This window comes from Bemisia tabaci, chromosome 7 (assembly GCF_918797505.1).
Source record: "Bemisia tabaci chromosome 7, PGI_BMITA_v3".
Lineage (NCBI taxonomy): Eukaryota > Metazoa > Arthropoda > Insecta > Hemiptera > Aleyrodidae > Bemisia > Bemisia tabaci.
This window is the reverse complement of record NC_092799.1, coordinates 22,753,310-22,767,361: the sequence shown is the minus strand read 5'-3', so window position 1 is coordinate 22,767,361 and position 14,052 is coordinate 22,753,310. Positions and strand designations below refer to the sequence as shown.

Genomic DNA, 14,052 nt, shown 5'->3' with positions numbered 1-14,052 from the left:
GCTCATACCTGTAATATTTAACTGCCCATCAGATTTTCCAGGGCAAACTGTATATTTTTATTAGAGTGAATACACTTTGTCAAGAACACAGAAGCGTATTTCCTCCGCAAATTATGGTGCTGGATTTAAAAAAATTTCTCAGTATTTTCCCATTCTCTATCGTTTTCCAAAAAACTGAAAACATTAAAACACTATTAATTATTTTTTGTCACAAAAATTTTTAATTTCGAAATACCGAATTTTCTAGGAAAACGGTAGGCAATGGAGAAATTCTGAGAACCTCTGCAAATTCAGCTACCTACCAAAAATCACGCAAGACTCCACCAATCGCGTGCCTCAAAAATTTTTTACACGCGCGCCTTTCCAAAGTGCGATATAATCATGATTATTTTATGGCAGATATCAAACGAGGTCATGTGAACGCATTAACCGCAAACGTTTTTGCGTTACAATCAATCTCAATTTTTTAGAGACTGCGTGGTTAGCAGGTCCCCCTTCCCCTCAATGGATGAAAAAGATTCTCGTCTGATTTACTTTCACATCCCCAAAAAGGTGTATCGTCAAAATTATTAAATGCTATTCTGCACTCTTATCATCATGGATGTCTATAATAAAATGCACACATAAGAATAGAAAACAAATTCTATGGATGCAATCTTTTGCCGTTCCAAAATATGATCAAAACAAGTGAAAAAGAAAAAGAAACAAAAAAAAAAAAATTAGTTCAGCGTGGCCGAATTTTATGTCAAACTCCATGAATTATTACAAAAATTAAGTAATATTTTGTCTTTTGATACCTTTTTCCATTATTCAATGGCCGTTAAAATTATTCTTCAAGCTGAAAAAGAATATTGTTGTTTCATAAAAAAGCTAGAGGTAAATTATTTAAATTTTAACAACCGCTAAAATTTCGAATGGTTACTCCAATGTGAACTTCATACTGATAGTCTGATTCAGATGCAAACGCTACACCTAAAGTTATTTTCAACAAAAAGCTCTCTGGCCTTATCTAATTTATTTTTCAGGTTTCTCAAGGACATTAACGAAACTGAAAAGTATGAGGGATGACGCCACTCAATCCGTGACTAAAGGTATTTTTTAATATTTTTTTCTTTTTTGCAGATTAAGAGTGTTAAAATTAACATTGAAGATATTCAGCAGTTTAGGTATTTAATTTATGCGGAGGCGTCTTGCACCCATACCTGCAATTAAATTTCGTGCACAGGGCTTTCATGACGAGACTCAGGTCAAAATTTCCATCATAACATTTGCAAGAAACAATGTCCAGTGCACAAACTTCCAACATAATTTTTCCTAAGAAACTTTCATCCGACTAAATGTTTTTCAACCGATTTTGGCTCTCAATCTTTTGATGTCTTTGCTGTTTGTTTCTCTTTACACGGTATAGAATGAGGGGGTTTTTGGAATGAATCTGGTAGACCCATTGTGAACAAACTTGTAAAGCCAGCTTGGTTATTTCAGCGAAAATCTCTCCTCAAACCATAAGCTTGCACTCGCCTACCAAAGACAATTAGCCTACATGCTATAAGTGTAATTATTGTCACTATTCTTAAATTCACAATGAAAATTTCTATCAATTTTACCTGCGATTTTCCCTCTTTTCAGGTTTGGCCCGAATTACCTCTAGAGTTGGTTCCTTTCGTGGTGATCGTGGCATACTAAGTAAGACACCGGTTCATATACTTATTTTCGACTATAATATTTCAGATGTTGACTGTCCGCTGAAATCACAATTTTAATTGATTCACTCTATCGAAGATTGAAGTGAAGATTATGAGCGTTATCAGAAAGAGTTCAACTTTAATTATGAAATGATGATGATTACCGTCACCTGCATTAATATAATATCTGGTTATTTTTACAGAACATCACGACTCTTCTGGACCAGATTATGCAATTAAGAACTACATGTCTGACTTATCTGTAAAACACATATTTCTAGGAGGACACTAATAGTATTATACGTTATTTTTAAACTGAGCCAGAAATTATAGCTCCTAATTGCATAATTTAGTCCAATTGATGCACGAAGCAGCATATTTCTTCTTGAAAATTTTACGAGAAAAATAAATAATCTAAAGAAGTTTAAAAATCAAGCCCTGGACAAAATTTAAGTGTTTAAACTTAACATTGGCTGTATATTCTATGTAAATTAAAATGTCTGTAAATCTGTTTTAGGTAAGCAGTCTTCCTTCCCCGAGGATTCATCCTTTGGTTCCCCTCCTCGAGATTTCTCCATTTCAACGTCCTCCCCCGATGTCTTCAGCAACGGTCTGGATATTTCTCTGACCCCCCCGAACACGCCACCGAAGCCCTCACGTAAAACCAGATCTCCATCAAAGTCCTCACCGAGGAATTCTCCCAAGTCCTCACCAAAATCCTCGTCCGCACACTCACCTCCCAGCCCTCGTAACTTCTTTTCTAATCACCCGGAGGAAGGAATTCCCATTCCTTGGTGTATGGCTTCACCCGAATCCGCTGCTTATTTACCAGTCAAGCGTGTGACATCACCTCCGGCATCGCGACTGTCCCCACCCGAGTCACGATCGCAACTTCCTCCCGCATCTTCGAAGTCTCATCTACGACCGCCACCTCCACCTTCCAAATCTCCTGTCGCGTCCTCTCCGCTTCAAAAAACCCTGTCGGGTAACATTCCTCGCCGAACAACTTCGTCCAAGTCTCCACGTAAAACAGAGCGCAGTCCCTCCTCCAGATCGGATCTCCAACCTCCACGCAATTCCCAGCCGTCTCCACGGAGAAGTCCTCCGAAAGGAAGTAAGCAAGCTCCTCGGCGACATCTTTCGCTCGTAAAATGGCAACGGGAGACACCTCAAGAACCTAAGAAGGACAAAGATGTTAAACAAGACCCTGAGGATACTTCACCTTTTAATCCTCCCAATAAGCCCCTCAAACTTCCCTCAAAACGACGCCCATACTTCACTCCTAATCAAAACCCACCTATTGCTCCTCTAAATTCTCCCGTCAATCCTTCAGCGAACGTTCGAAAAGTTCCTCAACGCGACCGCATTAATGAGGGTAAACGCGCAATTCCAAAAATGAATCATGCCTGGTTCAATCCGGACCAACGCGCTTTCGATCACATTACTAAGCAGTTGATGGATTCATTTTGTAAGTACCAAAACTCGATGAAAATATTTCTTCCTCGTTTTTATTCAAATATATTTGCGTGGTTGGGATCGAGATCGGAAGAGATGCGAGCAGTGTTCGAAACTCGCCTTTGAGTTTTAGGAGCCATGTGGCGCATCAAGCTCGATTTTTAAGGGCCATTGAAGATTTTTTAGGGGCCAGATCGACTTTTTGCCTATATATCATGCCGCAATTGGTGAAAAGTTAGACGCAAGATGTTCAAGTTACATAGAGAACTAGTAACTGTACTTTGAGGGGAAATTTCGAAAAATCACCAAACAGAAAAATTGGGATTTTTTTAGGAGGGGGGTGGGTAGGGCCACGACCGATTTATTAGGCGCATTTGGCGCGTTGGCGCCTGTGAGTTTCGAACATTGGACGCGAGGCAAGAATGATCGATTCGCGTATACCGATATTTCTCCATTTGAAGCTGTGGTAAAGAATCGATTACAAGGTATCCTTGCAAACACCTTGTTTATCGATACTTTTCCATAGGGTCAATGGCAGATCAATCGATAGGTCCCAAAACTCCCCACGAAACTGATGTAAATCAAAACATGTGGTATACAAATTCAAAACATCGGGGGGGGGGGGGGTATTTGAACATTTTGATTCATAATGAAGTTTGGTCAGAAATGTTTTATTTTTATTCATCAACTTTCTTTTTTTATATATTAGAGGTGCGAAATGCCGGGAGGGGGACCGCAAAGCGGTCAGGGGGCGCAGCTCCCTCGTGATTCCATAAATACTTGGTCAGTGGCGAGGCATGATATATTGATTATTATCGATATATTCCCATTTGAAGCCATGTTAAAGAATCGATTATTAAGGTGTCCGTTATGAACACCCTGTTTATCGATCCTTTTCCATGCGTTTAAATAGCAGATTAATCGATATATCGCAAAGCAAGACACGCCATTGCTGTCTTGGCCCGATTGAGCCTCAGTAATTCGATGACTCGAATATTCATCGATTTTCTTCAGCCTCGAGGTATCGAGACTTGACTGTAACTCTTCCTAAGAGCAAACTCGATGTCTCAACCCTTAAATCTCACCAGACGCATAGTTATAAGCTTTGAAGTTTCATGATTCATGAAGTTAATCTGCTAATCTTTTTGTTTTTGTTTTTTTAAATTTTTTCTCCAGCGCGTCAAGAGGTCCCAGACAGGTATGCGTATTTAAAAACTCTGAATGAGTATTTTCATTTAAGATACAATAACATGAAGGTGTCACGAGATGATCCAAAAGCATCCAAACAATTTTTGGAAAAGTATTGCCTGGGAGAAACGCCGGGGGAGGAAATTTCCTGTAAGTTAATCATATTTTTTTATTTTTTTTAAATTGTATTTTATATTTTATTTATTTTTGAAGTTTATACATTTAACGTGGCCTTTATACTTGGCGTTTTTGCCTTAATTAGTAGTGACAAATAGAGAGATGAGCAATTATCACATATCTCATAACAAATGCCATGCCATGGAAAAACCTTTTATATTTCGTATTTCTCTTTCATAATACACACTGATAAAATAGATTGTTAAGGGCTATTAGATCCCTGGTCGAGTTATGATCACCAGGAAATCTAGTAGCTAGTGCTAGATTTATTACAGTCACTGGTAAAAAACCTCTGGTAAAACCTCTTGGACCAATGCCGCATTGCATTGACTTAAGAGTGCAGTTTCTTGTCGCCGGATTTAAGAGTCTTGAACTCTTGTTTCAAGCGGATTTTGCATTGAAACAAGAGTCCAGACTCTTAAATCCGGCGACAAGAAACTGCACTCTTGAACCAAGAGGTTTTTTTTATCAGAGTGCTAATCAAGTATATCGATGGAGAAACTGCAGAAATGCATTTTTCGGTTTGCGGCGTTACAGACTTCATAGCATACTTCATCTCCTACATAGAAAACTACCAAATGTCATTTTTTCAAAAAAAATTTCAGTGATTTTTCTTCTCTTTATAAAGAATACCGGCGGTGAAACTACCAGACCACGTATCTCGTTTGCGGTGTTTAAAAATCTCCACTCACATTTTATTTTTTTGAAGGAGATCAAATCAATATCGTTCCTTACAATTTTCACAGATTTTTCTCCGCACAAAGAGGAAAAATCACGGAAGTTTTCACAAATTGAAAGTGAGTAGTTTTCTATTTAAAAAATAAAATATGACAGGAAGTCTGCGACGTCGCAAACCGAGATACATGGTTTGGTAGTTTCACCGTCGATATGCTGTTAAAACTTCAAACAATGCATGTTGTTGGTTTGGTCTCTTTTTAGAAAATAAAATAGGAACGGAGATTTCGAAACAACGCATCCGATTTACGAATATTTACGGTTTCACTGTCGAACGTCACAGATCTACTCCCCTACAATCAACAGAAATACAAACCCACTTACATGCGATGAGCCCAATATTCCTACCAAAATTCTGAAACTCTTCACCTCTCTTAATTTAAAAATCTAAATTTTCGTATATACTCCCATTTTCAAAATTCTCTGTAAAGACGTTAATAGCCTGTGACGCCGAATGTCTCAAAATATACTAACTAACTAACTAACTAACTTACCATATTGACGGCACGGTTCCTTCCCGTGTTTTCAGTTTTGGAGTCCCCAAATGAACTGACAATCCTGTTAATGTATTTTCTCCCTGTCTTTGCATTGAGAGTTTGACTTGATTCATAGAGGTGCACTCTCAGGTATATAATGTTCTATAACCTAACATTTGAATCTGTAGTCAAGCAGTATGACTTAGATAATTAAGTTGCGGAATCTTTTAGGACAATTTTACCATTAGTTACTTTAATCTTTTTAGCTTTCCCCTCTATCCGAATTTTGTATTTGATAGATGAAATAAAAAATCCTATTTTAAAATGTAAGGTACTGAGACATCGGTGATTTTCGAGATACGAATATAGAGATTTTAACAGTTCTGAATTTGATTCCTATATAATTTCTAACTTAATGCGGTTAGTAGGAGTTGATAACTGCTTCGTTATTCCGTTTGGTGTAAAAGTGTGACTTTTAGTTTCATCTGTAGATGTTTTTTTATTCTTGAACTGTATCTGCGTTTGGAGTAAAAGTTGATTCTGTCCTTGGGCGGCGTATGGGATAATTGGGATATCCCCATTGCTAGAGCACTAAGAGTCGTAATGTACGTAAATGGGAGAGCTGGCGCTATGTTCCGGTCGACGAGTTCCGAGCCCGGTGTGCGCCGAGCCTCGGTCACTTTTTCGAAACATTTTCGATCCAAAATGGCGATGTAGGATGCCTATCCTTTATGTTTACATCAGATGGCTGGGTCCCCGTGTCTCGAAAACAATCGACTATGTTTCGAAAAAATGACCCTGCGTCACACATGGGTCTCGGAATTCGGGACCTGGAAAATGATTAAAAGGGGTGCCAGCTCTCCCATTTACATTACGACTCTATGTACCTCTATGGATATCTCCTCCATTACGGTCTCAACTTTGAGACTTTTTATTGAGCTTTGGAGTTGATTTCAGACAAAACCAGTGGCGCCATCGTGTTTCTCGCAAAATTTTACATAACGACGGTGTAAGTTGGCAATCGCATAACTCTGTTTGCGACGTCGTAGACTTCCTGTCATACTTTATTTTTTAAACGGAAAACTACTCAACAGCAATAATTTAAAACTGCTGTGATTTTTCTTCTCCGTGCGAAGAAAGTTTTGCAAATACTTCAAGGAATGATGTCAATTTTTTCTCCTTTAAAAAATTAACATAGAGGCGGACATTTTCAGACACCGCAAACGAGATATCGAAGGTGTAAGTCGGTGATCACATAACTCGTTTGCTATGTCTGAAAATCTCCGCATCTATGTTATTTTTTTGCAAGAGAACAAATTGACATCACTATTTGAAGTTTATGCAGAATTTTTTTCGCACAGAGAAGAAAAAAAACCGGCGCTCCGCTTCGCTCCGCGCCGGTTTTTTGGGGGGGCTTCGCCCCCCCAAGCCCCCCCAGGACGCGCGCTTCGCGCGCGCTTTTTAGTTTGAGTGTCCATTCCAGTTGTTCTGTCTTCTTAAGCGACCCGCGCGTCCACCGCGGGAAGAGTGTATTTTCCGAAGGGGGGGGGGGGGAATCAATCTGTAAGGGAATGAATTAATTTCTTGAGCACAAGATAGTAGTTGCGTACGTTGCCAGCGAACGCGCTGCGAAAGGTTGTGACGGTTAAATGGTGAGATTTTGTTCAAGAACAGATCATTAAACCTGACCCACTGTGCGACGAACAATTTGTCCAGAATCTTCCTTCCCCTGACCCACTGTGCGACGAAAAGTTTGTCCAAAAACTTCTCTCCCCTGACCCACTGTGCGACGATCAGCTTGTCCAAAAACTTTCTCCCCCGACCCACTGTGCGGCCCTGCTCCGGCCGGCTCCCCTCATGCCGCGCACCCCTCGCCTAAAACTTTCAAAGCTCGCCATTTTTAAACGGCTCGGCCGATTTAGCTCAAATTCAATACCAAACCAGTCCTAGGGGAGAACTACCACCCGTAAAAATTTCAGCTCAAAATATTCATTTTCGCTCGAGTTATCGAGTGGACAAGATTTGACCTCCCCCCACTTTCGAGCCCTACCCCTCAAAATCTATTGCCTCAAATTTCAATTTTTTTTCGCAGAATAGTAGTCCTAATGAGTCTCTACAAAATGCAAAAAAATTGGTCAAAATATCTTTCAACGTAAGAAAGATATAACCACTCAAAAATCGAAAAATCCTAAAAGGGCGGAAATACATACATACATATATACATATATGTATACATACAGTTAGTTAGTTAGTTAATTTTATTTAACGACGTTCAGCATCTAGGCTATTTACGTCGGGGACTAGGCAATTTTAAATTTTTAAATTTACATACATACATACATACATACATATATATATACACATGAATTTGAATGGCATATATTTTCGTGATCTACGACCCGTGATCGGTGCTCTTCACAAGGTCTCGGGGCTGGGTCCGACATCATGGGAGAATGCAATAGTGTATTTCCTTCGGAAAATACACTAAAACACCGCAGTTTTTAAGAATTGCCGTTGAGTAGTTTTCCTTTTAAAAAATAAAGTATGACAGGAAGTCTGCAACGTTGCAAACCGAGTTATGTGATTGCCGACTTACACCGTCGATATGTGATTGCAGACTTACACCGGCGGTAAGAAAATGAACCTAAATCGCTGATTCCCGACACATGCAAGAGCTAACCCACTGGAGAACTTTCATAGGGAGAGCATGGATATTGGACTTGGACACGTCGATTATGTAGCTTTCAGGGCCCAAAAGGGTAACAACGTTTAATGAACGAGACTGAGAGGGGGGGAGGGGCTCAGTCACGGTGGTTGAATGGGGGGATCCCGAGGGGCTCAGCCAATGTGGTGAAAATAGGGGGAAACCGAGGGACCACCTCCAAAATGGAGGAAAAGAGAGAGGGGGGCTAACTTGGGGGAGGGGGATGCACCAAACGCCTTATGGGCTTTTTGGAGCTTCCTCAGACCACGAAAGAGATGAACCTCTAATGACGCGTGAAATCCATCATCGGAAGCTCTCAAAAGGGGTGCATTTATTGAACTTACAAAATCAGAACTACAAACAGAACTTAACTATGAATACAAAAATGGCGGGCGGAGCTATAGCAAACTAATGGGCGAGTGGAGGGCGACAATAAGGGGGGTGGGAGCCGGAAACCAGGCTCCCTTCCAAAAATTTAGCCTTGCACAAGGATGGAGGATGGACAATCCCGTGCCATTCCTAGCTTGGAAAGTGCAGAGCACAGACCGGTGTCGGGGCGGCGACCGGGGGGATGACTAGGGAGCCAATGCCATTCCTAGCTTGAAATGTGCAAGCACAAATCGGTGTCGGAGGCGGCGACTTGGCAAGGTGTAAGGTAAATGGAAGGAAGCAAGGTGGAAATCGAATAGGGACTTGGTCCGTCCGCGCTCATACGTCGCAGGAGCAGAGCCAAGCCTTACTAAACGAGGAGCTGGGTGACAGACCCGAGGGCTACTGGCTCTGGCCGCGGACCCCATCAAAGACAAAACACGAAAAACTGTGGAGGAACGCGAACCGAAAGACCAGACAGCGAAATCTATTGGTGAAGCATTGATACAAAATGTGCGAGAGAGAGCATGGAGGAGGGCAAAAGTGCGGTGGGGCAAGGGGAGGCAAGTGAATCATAAGTACAGAGCGGGCTCGGCCCCGGGACCAGAGGGGCCATGGGGAGCGGGAGGGGGCACTAAATGGGGCGTGAGTGCCGAAAAATGAGTGGACGCAGAAACGGGGGGAAGAGGGGGGAAATCTCTCCTTAACATTTAAGGTGATTCGATGGACGCCATATTTTGTGTCAGAAAGCACGGCATGCGATATATCGCATCAATTGGTTTCATTTTGTCAGCTACTCGTCATTTTTCTCCAATTTTGAGATCGCAATTCTGTTGTCAGGAGACTAAAGCACTCACTTACCAATTTTAACGTAACAAAGACGTGGTTTTTTTAAAGAGAAAATATCGCATTCGAGTGCAGTTTCGATATCAGTATCGAATGCGATGTTTTCTCTTTAAAAAAACCACGCCTTTGTTACGTTGAATTTCTTTGTTAAAATCGGTAAGTGAGTGCTTTAGTCTCCTGACAACAGAATTGCGATCTCAAAATTGGAGAAAAATGACGAGTAGCTGACAAAATAGAACCAATTGATGCGATGTATCGCATGCCGTGCTTTCTGACACAAAATATGGCGTCCATCGAATCACCTAATAAGAAAATCAACAGAAAAGTGCCGCTGCCAACCTATGCATTTGAAAGATTAATCAATATGGACGACAGCGCATTGTAAACAAGCGTCATTAGGGATCAAGACTTGGAAACTAAGAAAATTAATGCAAAATCAAAATTTTATATTTGCTTTCACAATTTTTGATCAGTGTACCTACTCTTTCATTGTGCAATTGCGAAAATTAGTACCACTGGATAATTCGAGTTCATAGGTTGGCTGCCCTTTTGGGCTCCAAGAGCTACATGACTCTGTACATGACCTGATCAAACCTATCCTCCAAATTTTCGACGTGTCCATACTCTCTCTCTCTATGCTCTCTCTCTACTCCCCGCACCGCCAATCTGCAGTTTATATTTACATATCGTTGCGCATGATGTTTCAGTGGTCGACGACGCCGCCACGATAATACATTGCAAACGAAAATGCATTGAGTCGTGGGGTTATGTTTATTATGTACCAAAAGAATACCTTGGCCCCTCTGGGTTGAGATTCCTCCGCCGTAAGACATCTGTGGAATTGTTCGCTTGTGGGCAACACATACCAGTCGCAGACGGATATATATCCGAAATGCAGGAGCCCACGATAACACCAGGTGGAAAAATTAAATATCGTTGTGTTTGCAATACGACCAAGGAATTCATCGACATTTTGGACGAATTAGAGATCGACGTGAATGAGTTTAAAAGTAAAAAAAGCTATCAGGAGGCTTTAGAGTGGCTAAACCTCAAACTTAATGACACCAACGTGCAGCATGTACAGCTGTTGACCGAAGTTGAATACGAGGAACGGTTGAGGGATTATTTCAGAAAGAAGGGCGTTCCTAGTGTAAACGAAGATATGTCTCCGGATCATAGGGATAAAATAAACAGAGCTATAGGTGGAGAAAGTGAGTCGAGGGCAGATGAGGATTATTGGAAAGGAATGCAATTTTACAGAGGATGAAAGGACATGCAATAGAGCTACAACTACTGGCTGATTGTTGAAATTGATAGACAAAGCTATGGACAAAGAGGGCATAAGCAGTATAGTGCATGCGATTTTGTTGGTTGAAATAAGTGTTTCTTGCAGACTAAGGGAGAAAATGATGGATCATTACCATAGGGTCTCTCGTGGGTTGCCGTAAGTCTATTACCTACCTCCTTTGTCCATTGCAACCACCCGCTTACACCAATAGGGTCCCTCCAAATCCTTTCTGTCTTCTTTGTCTATCACCATGTCTACCAATCTCAGCAATCAGCCCGCTGAGCGGACGAATTTAAAGGGGAAAAAAGTAATTCACCGTGTCTATTTTGTACGCCGCTGGTGGTTTAAAATGAATTGGACGTAATTCTATCAAACGGAACTATGTGCATTGTGACGTGAGCCCTGTAGTGCATATATTCTTCTATATTTCTTAGGGCTCATGTCTTAATGCACATAGTTCTGTTTGATAGAAATACGTCCAATTGAGAGTCTGCGGCTCTGTTTAAGGTCACTGTTTCGATGTATGCCTACTTGAACTACATTTTGCGATAAGGAACTACTGTTTCTGACTCATTTGAGAGCAACATATTGATAGCCAAAGTGTTAAAACAGCATGTATCTCCATGCGATATTTCAAAATTTCTATCACTATTATATTTTTTGTACTGAAATAAGTCAATTTGATAGCTTGAACTTTTTAAACATATTCTGCCCATAAGGCAGATAAGGAGATTTCCTGTTGACTTGACAATAATCCAAGCATTATAAATTGGAATTTCTTTTGATTGAATCGATTTTTTTTCCATGTGCGTTCCTCGTTTTCGATAACAATCAATTTAGCTGGCTAAGCCCAAAGTTTCCTTCAAACATAATTCAAAGTACTGTAAAAGATCGGTAAGGAACGATCAAAACACTATCGATGATGATGGTACCTAAACTACGCTCCCGTGCTAAAGAAAAACGCCGCAAAAACATTAGAGAGCATGCCATTGCCTGTAATAAAATGTTGATTTTTTTTTTTTAAATATCCGGGACATTCCCGGATATTCTGTCCGGATCTGTCCGCAGACATAGCTATCGCCCCGTTATAGTAACATTAATATTAAGATTAATAGTTTAGTTTATTGAACTAATGACTGTAACATTTGCACGTATAAAATTATCAGTATTTTAACTATAGATAATCTAAATTTAATTTTGTGGAGGTGCCCCGGAACCACCTGTAGGTAGGTATTACATCGGGGTGAGAATTATGAACTTTAATTACAATATTAGTTTTTTCCACATAGAATTTGTTTTTAGTATCTAACGTGTTTTGAATAAATTTGTACACTATTTGCCAATTTTTCTTTTTCCTAAGCATTAATATATTATTCTTATTTATCTTCTGCTTTGACTCTTTTCCTATAGCTTATCTAAATATTCCTTAACTAATATACAAGTAAAAAAGGCATGTTCTGGTGTATCTATTTCATCGCAGGAGCACAAAGGGAGAATCAACCAGTTTCCTTTCAGCTAAGTAGCTGCCATAGGATCCGTGTCCGGACAAAAATTGGGTAATGTAAAAGTCGGGATATCCGTGGGCTCTATCCAAGCAATGTTGATGTTTGGGGAGTGTTACAAATATTTACTTTTGAATTTTTGAAAACTTGGCTAAGAATAAATTCTCTGAAAAATTCAAAGAAAAATTTTCACCAATTTTACTGAAAATTAATATTTTATTGTTAGAAATTTGGCAACGTGTGACGGTTCATTCGGAGTTTTTCCTTAGCGAGGCAGTACGGACAAGCTTATCGAAGAGGTGGCAGAGCTGGCAGAGGAAAGTTTTTCGCCTCCGCCAGTGACACGTGCCTCTAATAACGACGTGGCATACTGTTAGACTGCACGCATACCTTGAACATCCCGCAGATTCGAGGTTTTCGAAAAAATACATTCTATCCTTCATCAGCCGCTATTTTACGCAGTAGGCAGTATAAAACTCAACCTAAAATATTTCCTGACGTTAAGTCTGCTCGTGACAGTTTTGACCATATGCCTAATGGCCTGCTGAGTTTCCTCCACGCACTTGCGTCATAATTCCTGGAATTAAATTAATTATTTTGGCATTGTTGCCAAATTCAGCCGCAATATCCAAGACCCTCTTTCAGGATGCACAGCAGGACTTTCGCCAAGATATTTACAATTCGTCGTCTAGTCATTTTGTGGTAGTGCTTCCAAGATTTTGCTTGTACCTGTATAATATAGATGGTTTCTGAGAAGCAGTGCGCATTTTCACTTTCCATTTTTCTGCAAAGGCCATAAGCCCTCCCGGAATTTAAAGTAGTTGTTTGCTTGATATGTAGTAATGCACTCAGATGGTGGATCTCTCACAATTTCGAATTGAGGATAGAACAGAGAGCCCTTAATCGTTCGATATGAAGGCTCTCCTGGTTCAAACACCAAGAAGAGCTTTCTTCTCATGCCAGAGATAAGAATCTGTGATTCTTGTCCGACAATTAAAAAGATTGAAAAAATCTCGAAACTTACATTACATGCTCTATTTAGCTCTTGCGCACGTTCTCACATTGGCAGTCAATTGGAGTGATCAGTCAAACAGAGAGGACATAGGTACGTATTCAGACTAATTGATCAACACTGCAGTGTGTTCATTTTTCGTATGTACAAAATTTAGAACAAGTTCAACATTCCAGACATACTTAAAAACAGTCCATTGCAGAAGAAACCTTTCACGGGCACTTTGAATGTCAATAGAAATAGAAATTCAAGCAAGGGGTACAAAATGATAATTTTGATTTAACGTTTCTTCTCAATCATGGATCTAACTTACCTGACGTGGCTTAATTGCCTTGATAGGCAGTAAAAATTGAGGAGCTTGGAGGACAGGGCGCGTACAAAATTACGCTTACAAAATAATGTTGTTCATTGATCAAGGTTTCGTTTCAAGGCCTCTCGGCAACATTGAAACAATCCAGGCGCGGAGAGACAGTTTACCGGTGGAAGCTGGCACAATATTCTATTCTTTAAACACATTGAAATTTAATACATCGAGTAATACGGTTTTTGCATTTTTGAAGCAATGAATTCAATGATCCCAACCCTAGAATCTTGAACAAAATGTGTATCGTCTATACT

General features: G+C 40.2%; 1 protein-coding gene across 1 annotated transcript; it reads left to right on the top strand.

Moving 5' to 3' along the window:
* The first annotated feature begins 4,319 nt into the window (after positions 1–4,319).
* Positions 4,320–11,894, top strand: LOC140225101 (uncharacterized). Its single transcript, XM_072302667.1, has 2 exons — positions 4,320–4,475; positions 10,340–11,894. Exons 1-2 carry the CDS (start codon positions 4,388–4,390, stop codon positions 10,897–10,899), a joined length of 648 nt encoding a protein of 215 aa, XP_072158768.1. The 5' UTR covers positions 4,320–4,387; the 3' UTR covers positions 10,900–11,894.
* Positions 11,895–14,052: the final 2,158 nt, after the last annotated feature.

Coding starts and splice junctions, on each gene's coding strand:
- LOC140225101 (XM_072302667.1), top strand. CDS start 4,388: ATGAAGGTGTCACGAGATGATCCAAAAGCATCCAAACAATTTTTGGAA. Junction 4,476..10,339: donor GCCGGGGGAGGAAATTTCCT/GTAAGTTAATCA, acceptor ATGATGTTTCAG/TGGTCGACGACGCCGCCACG.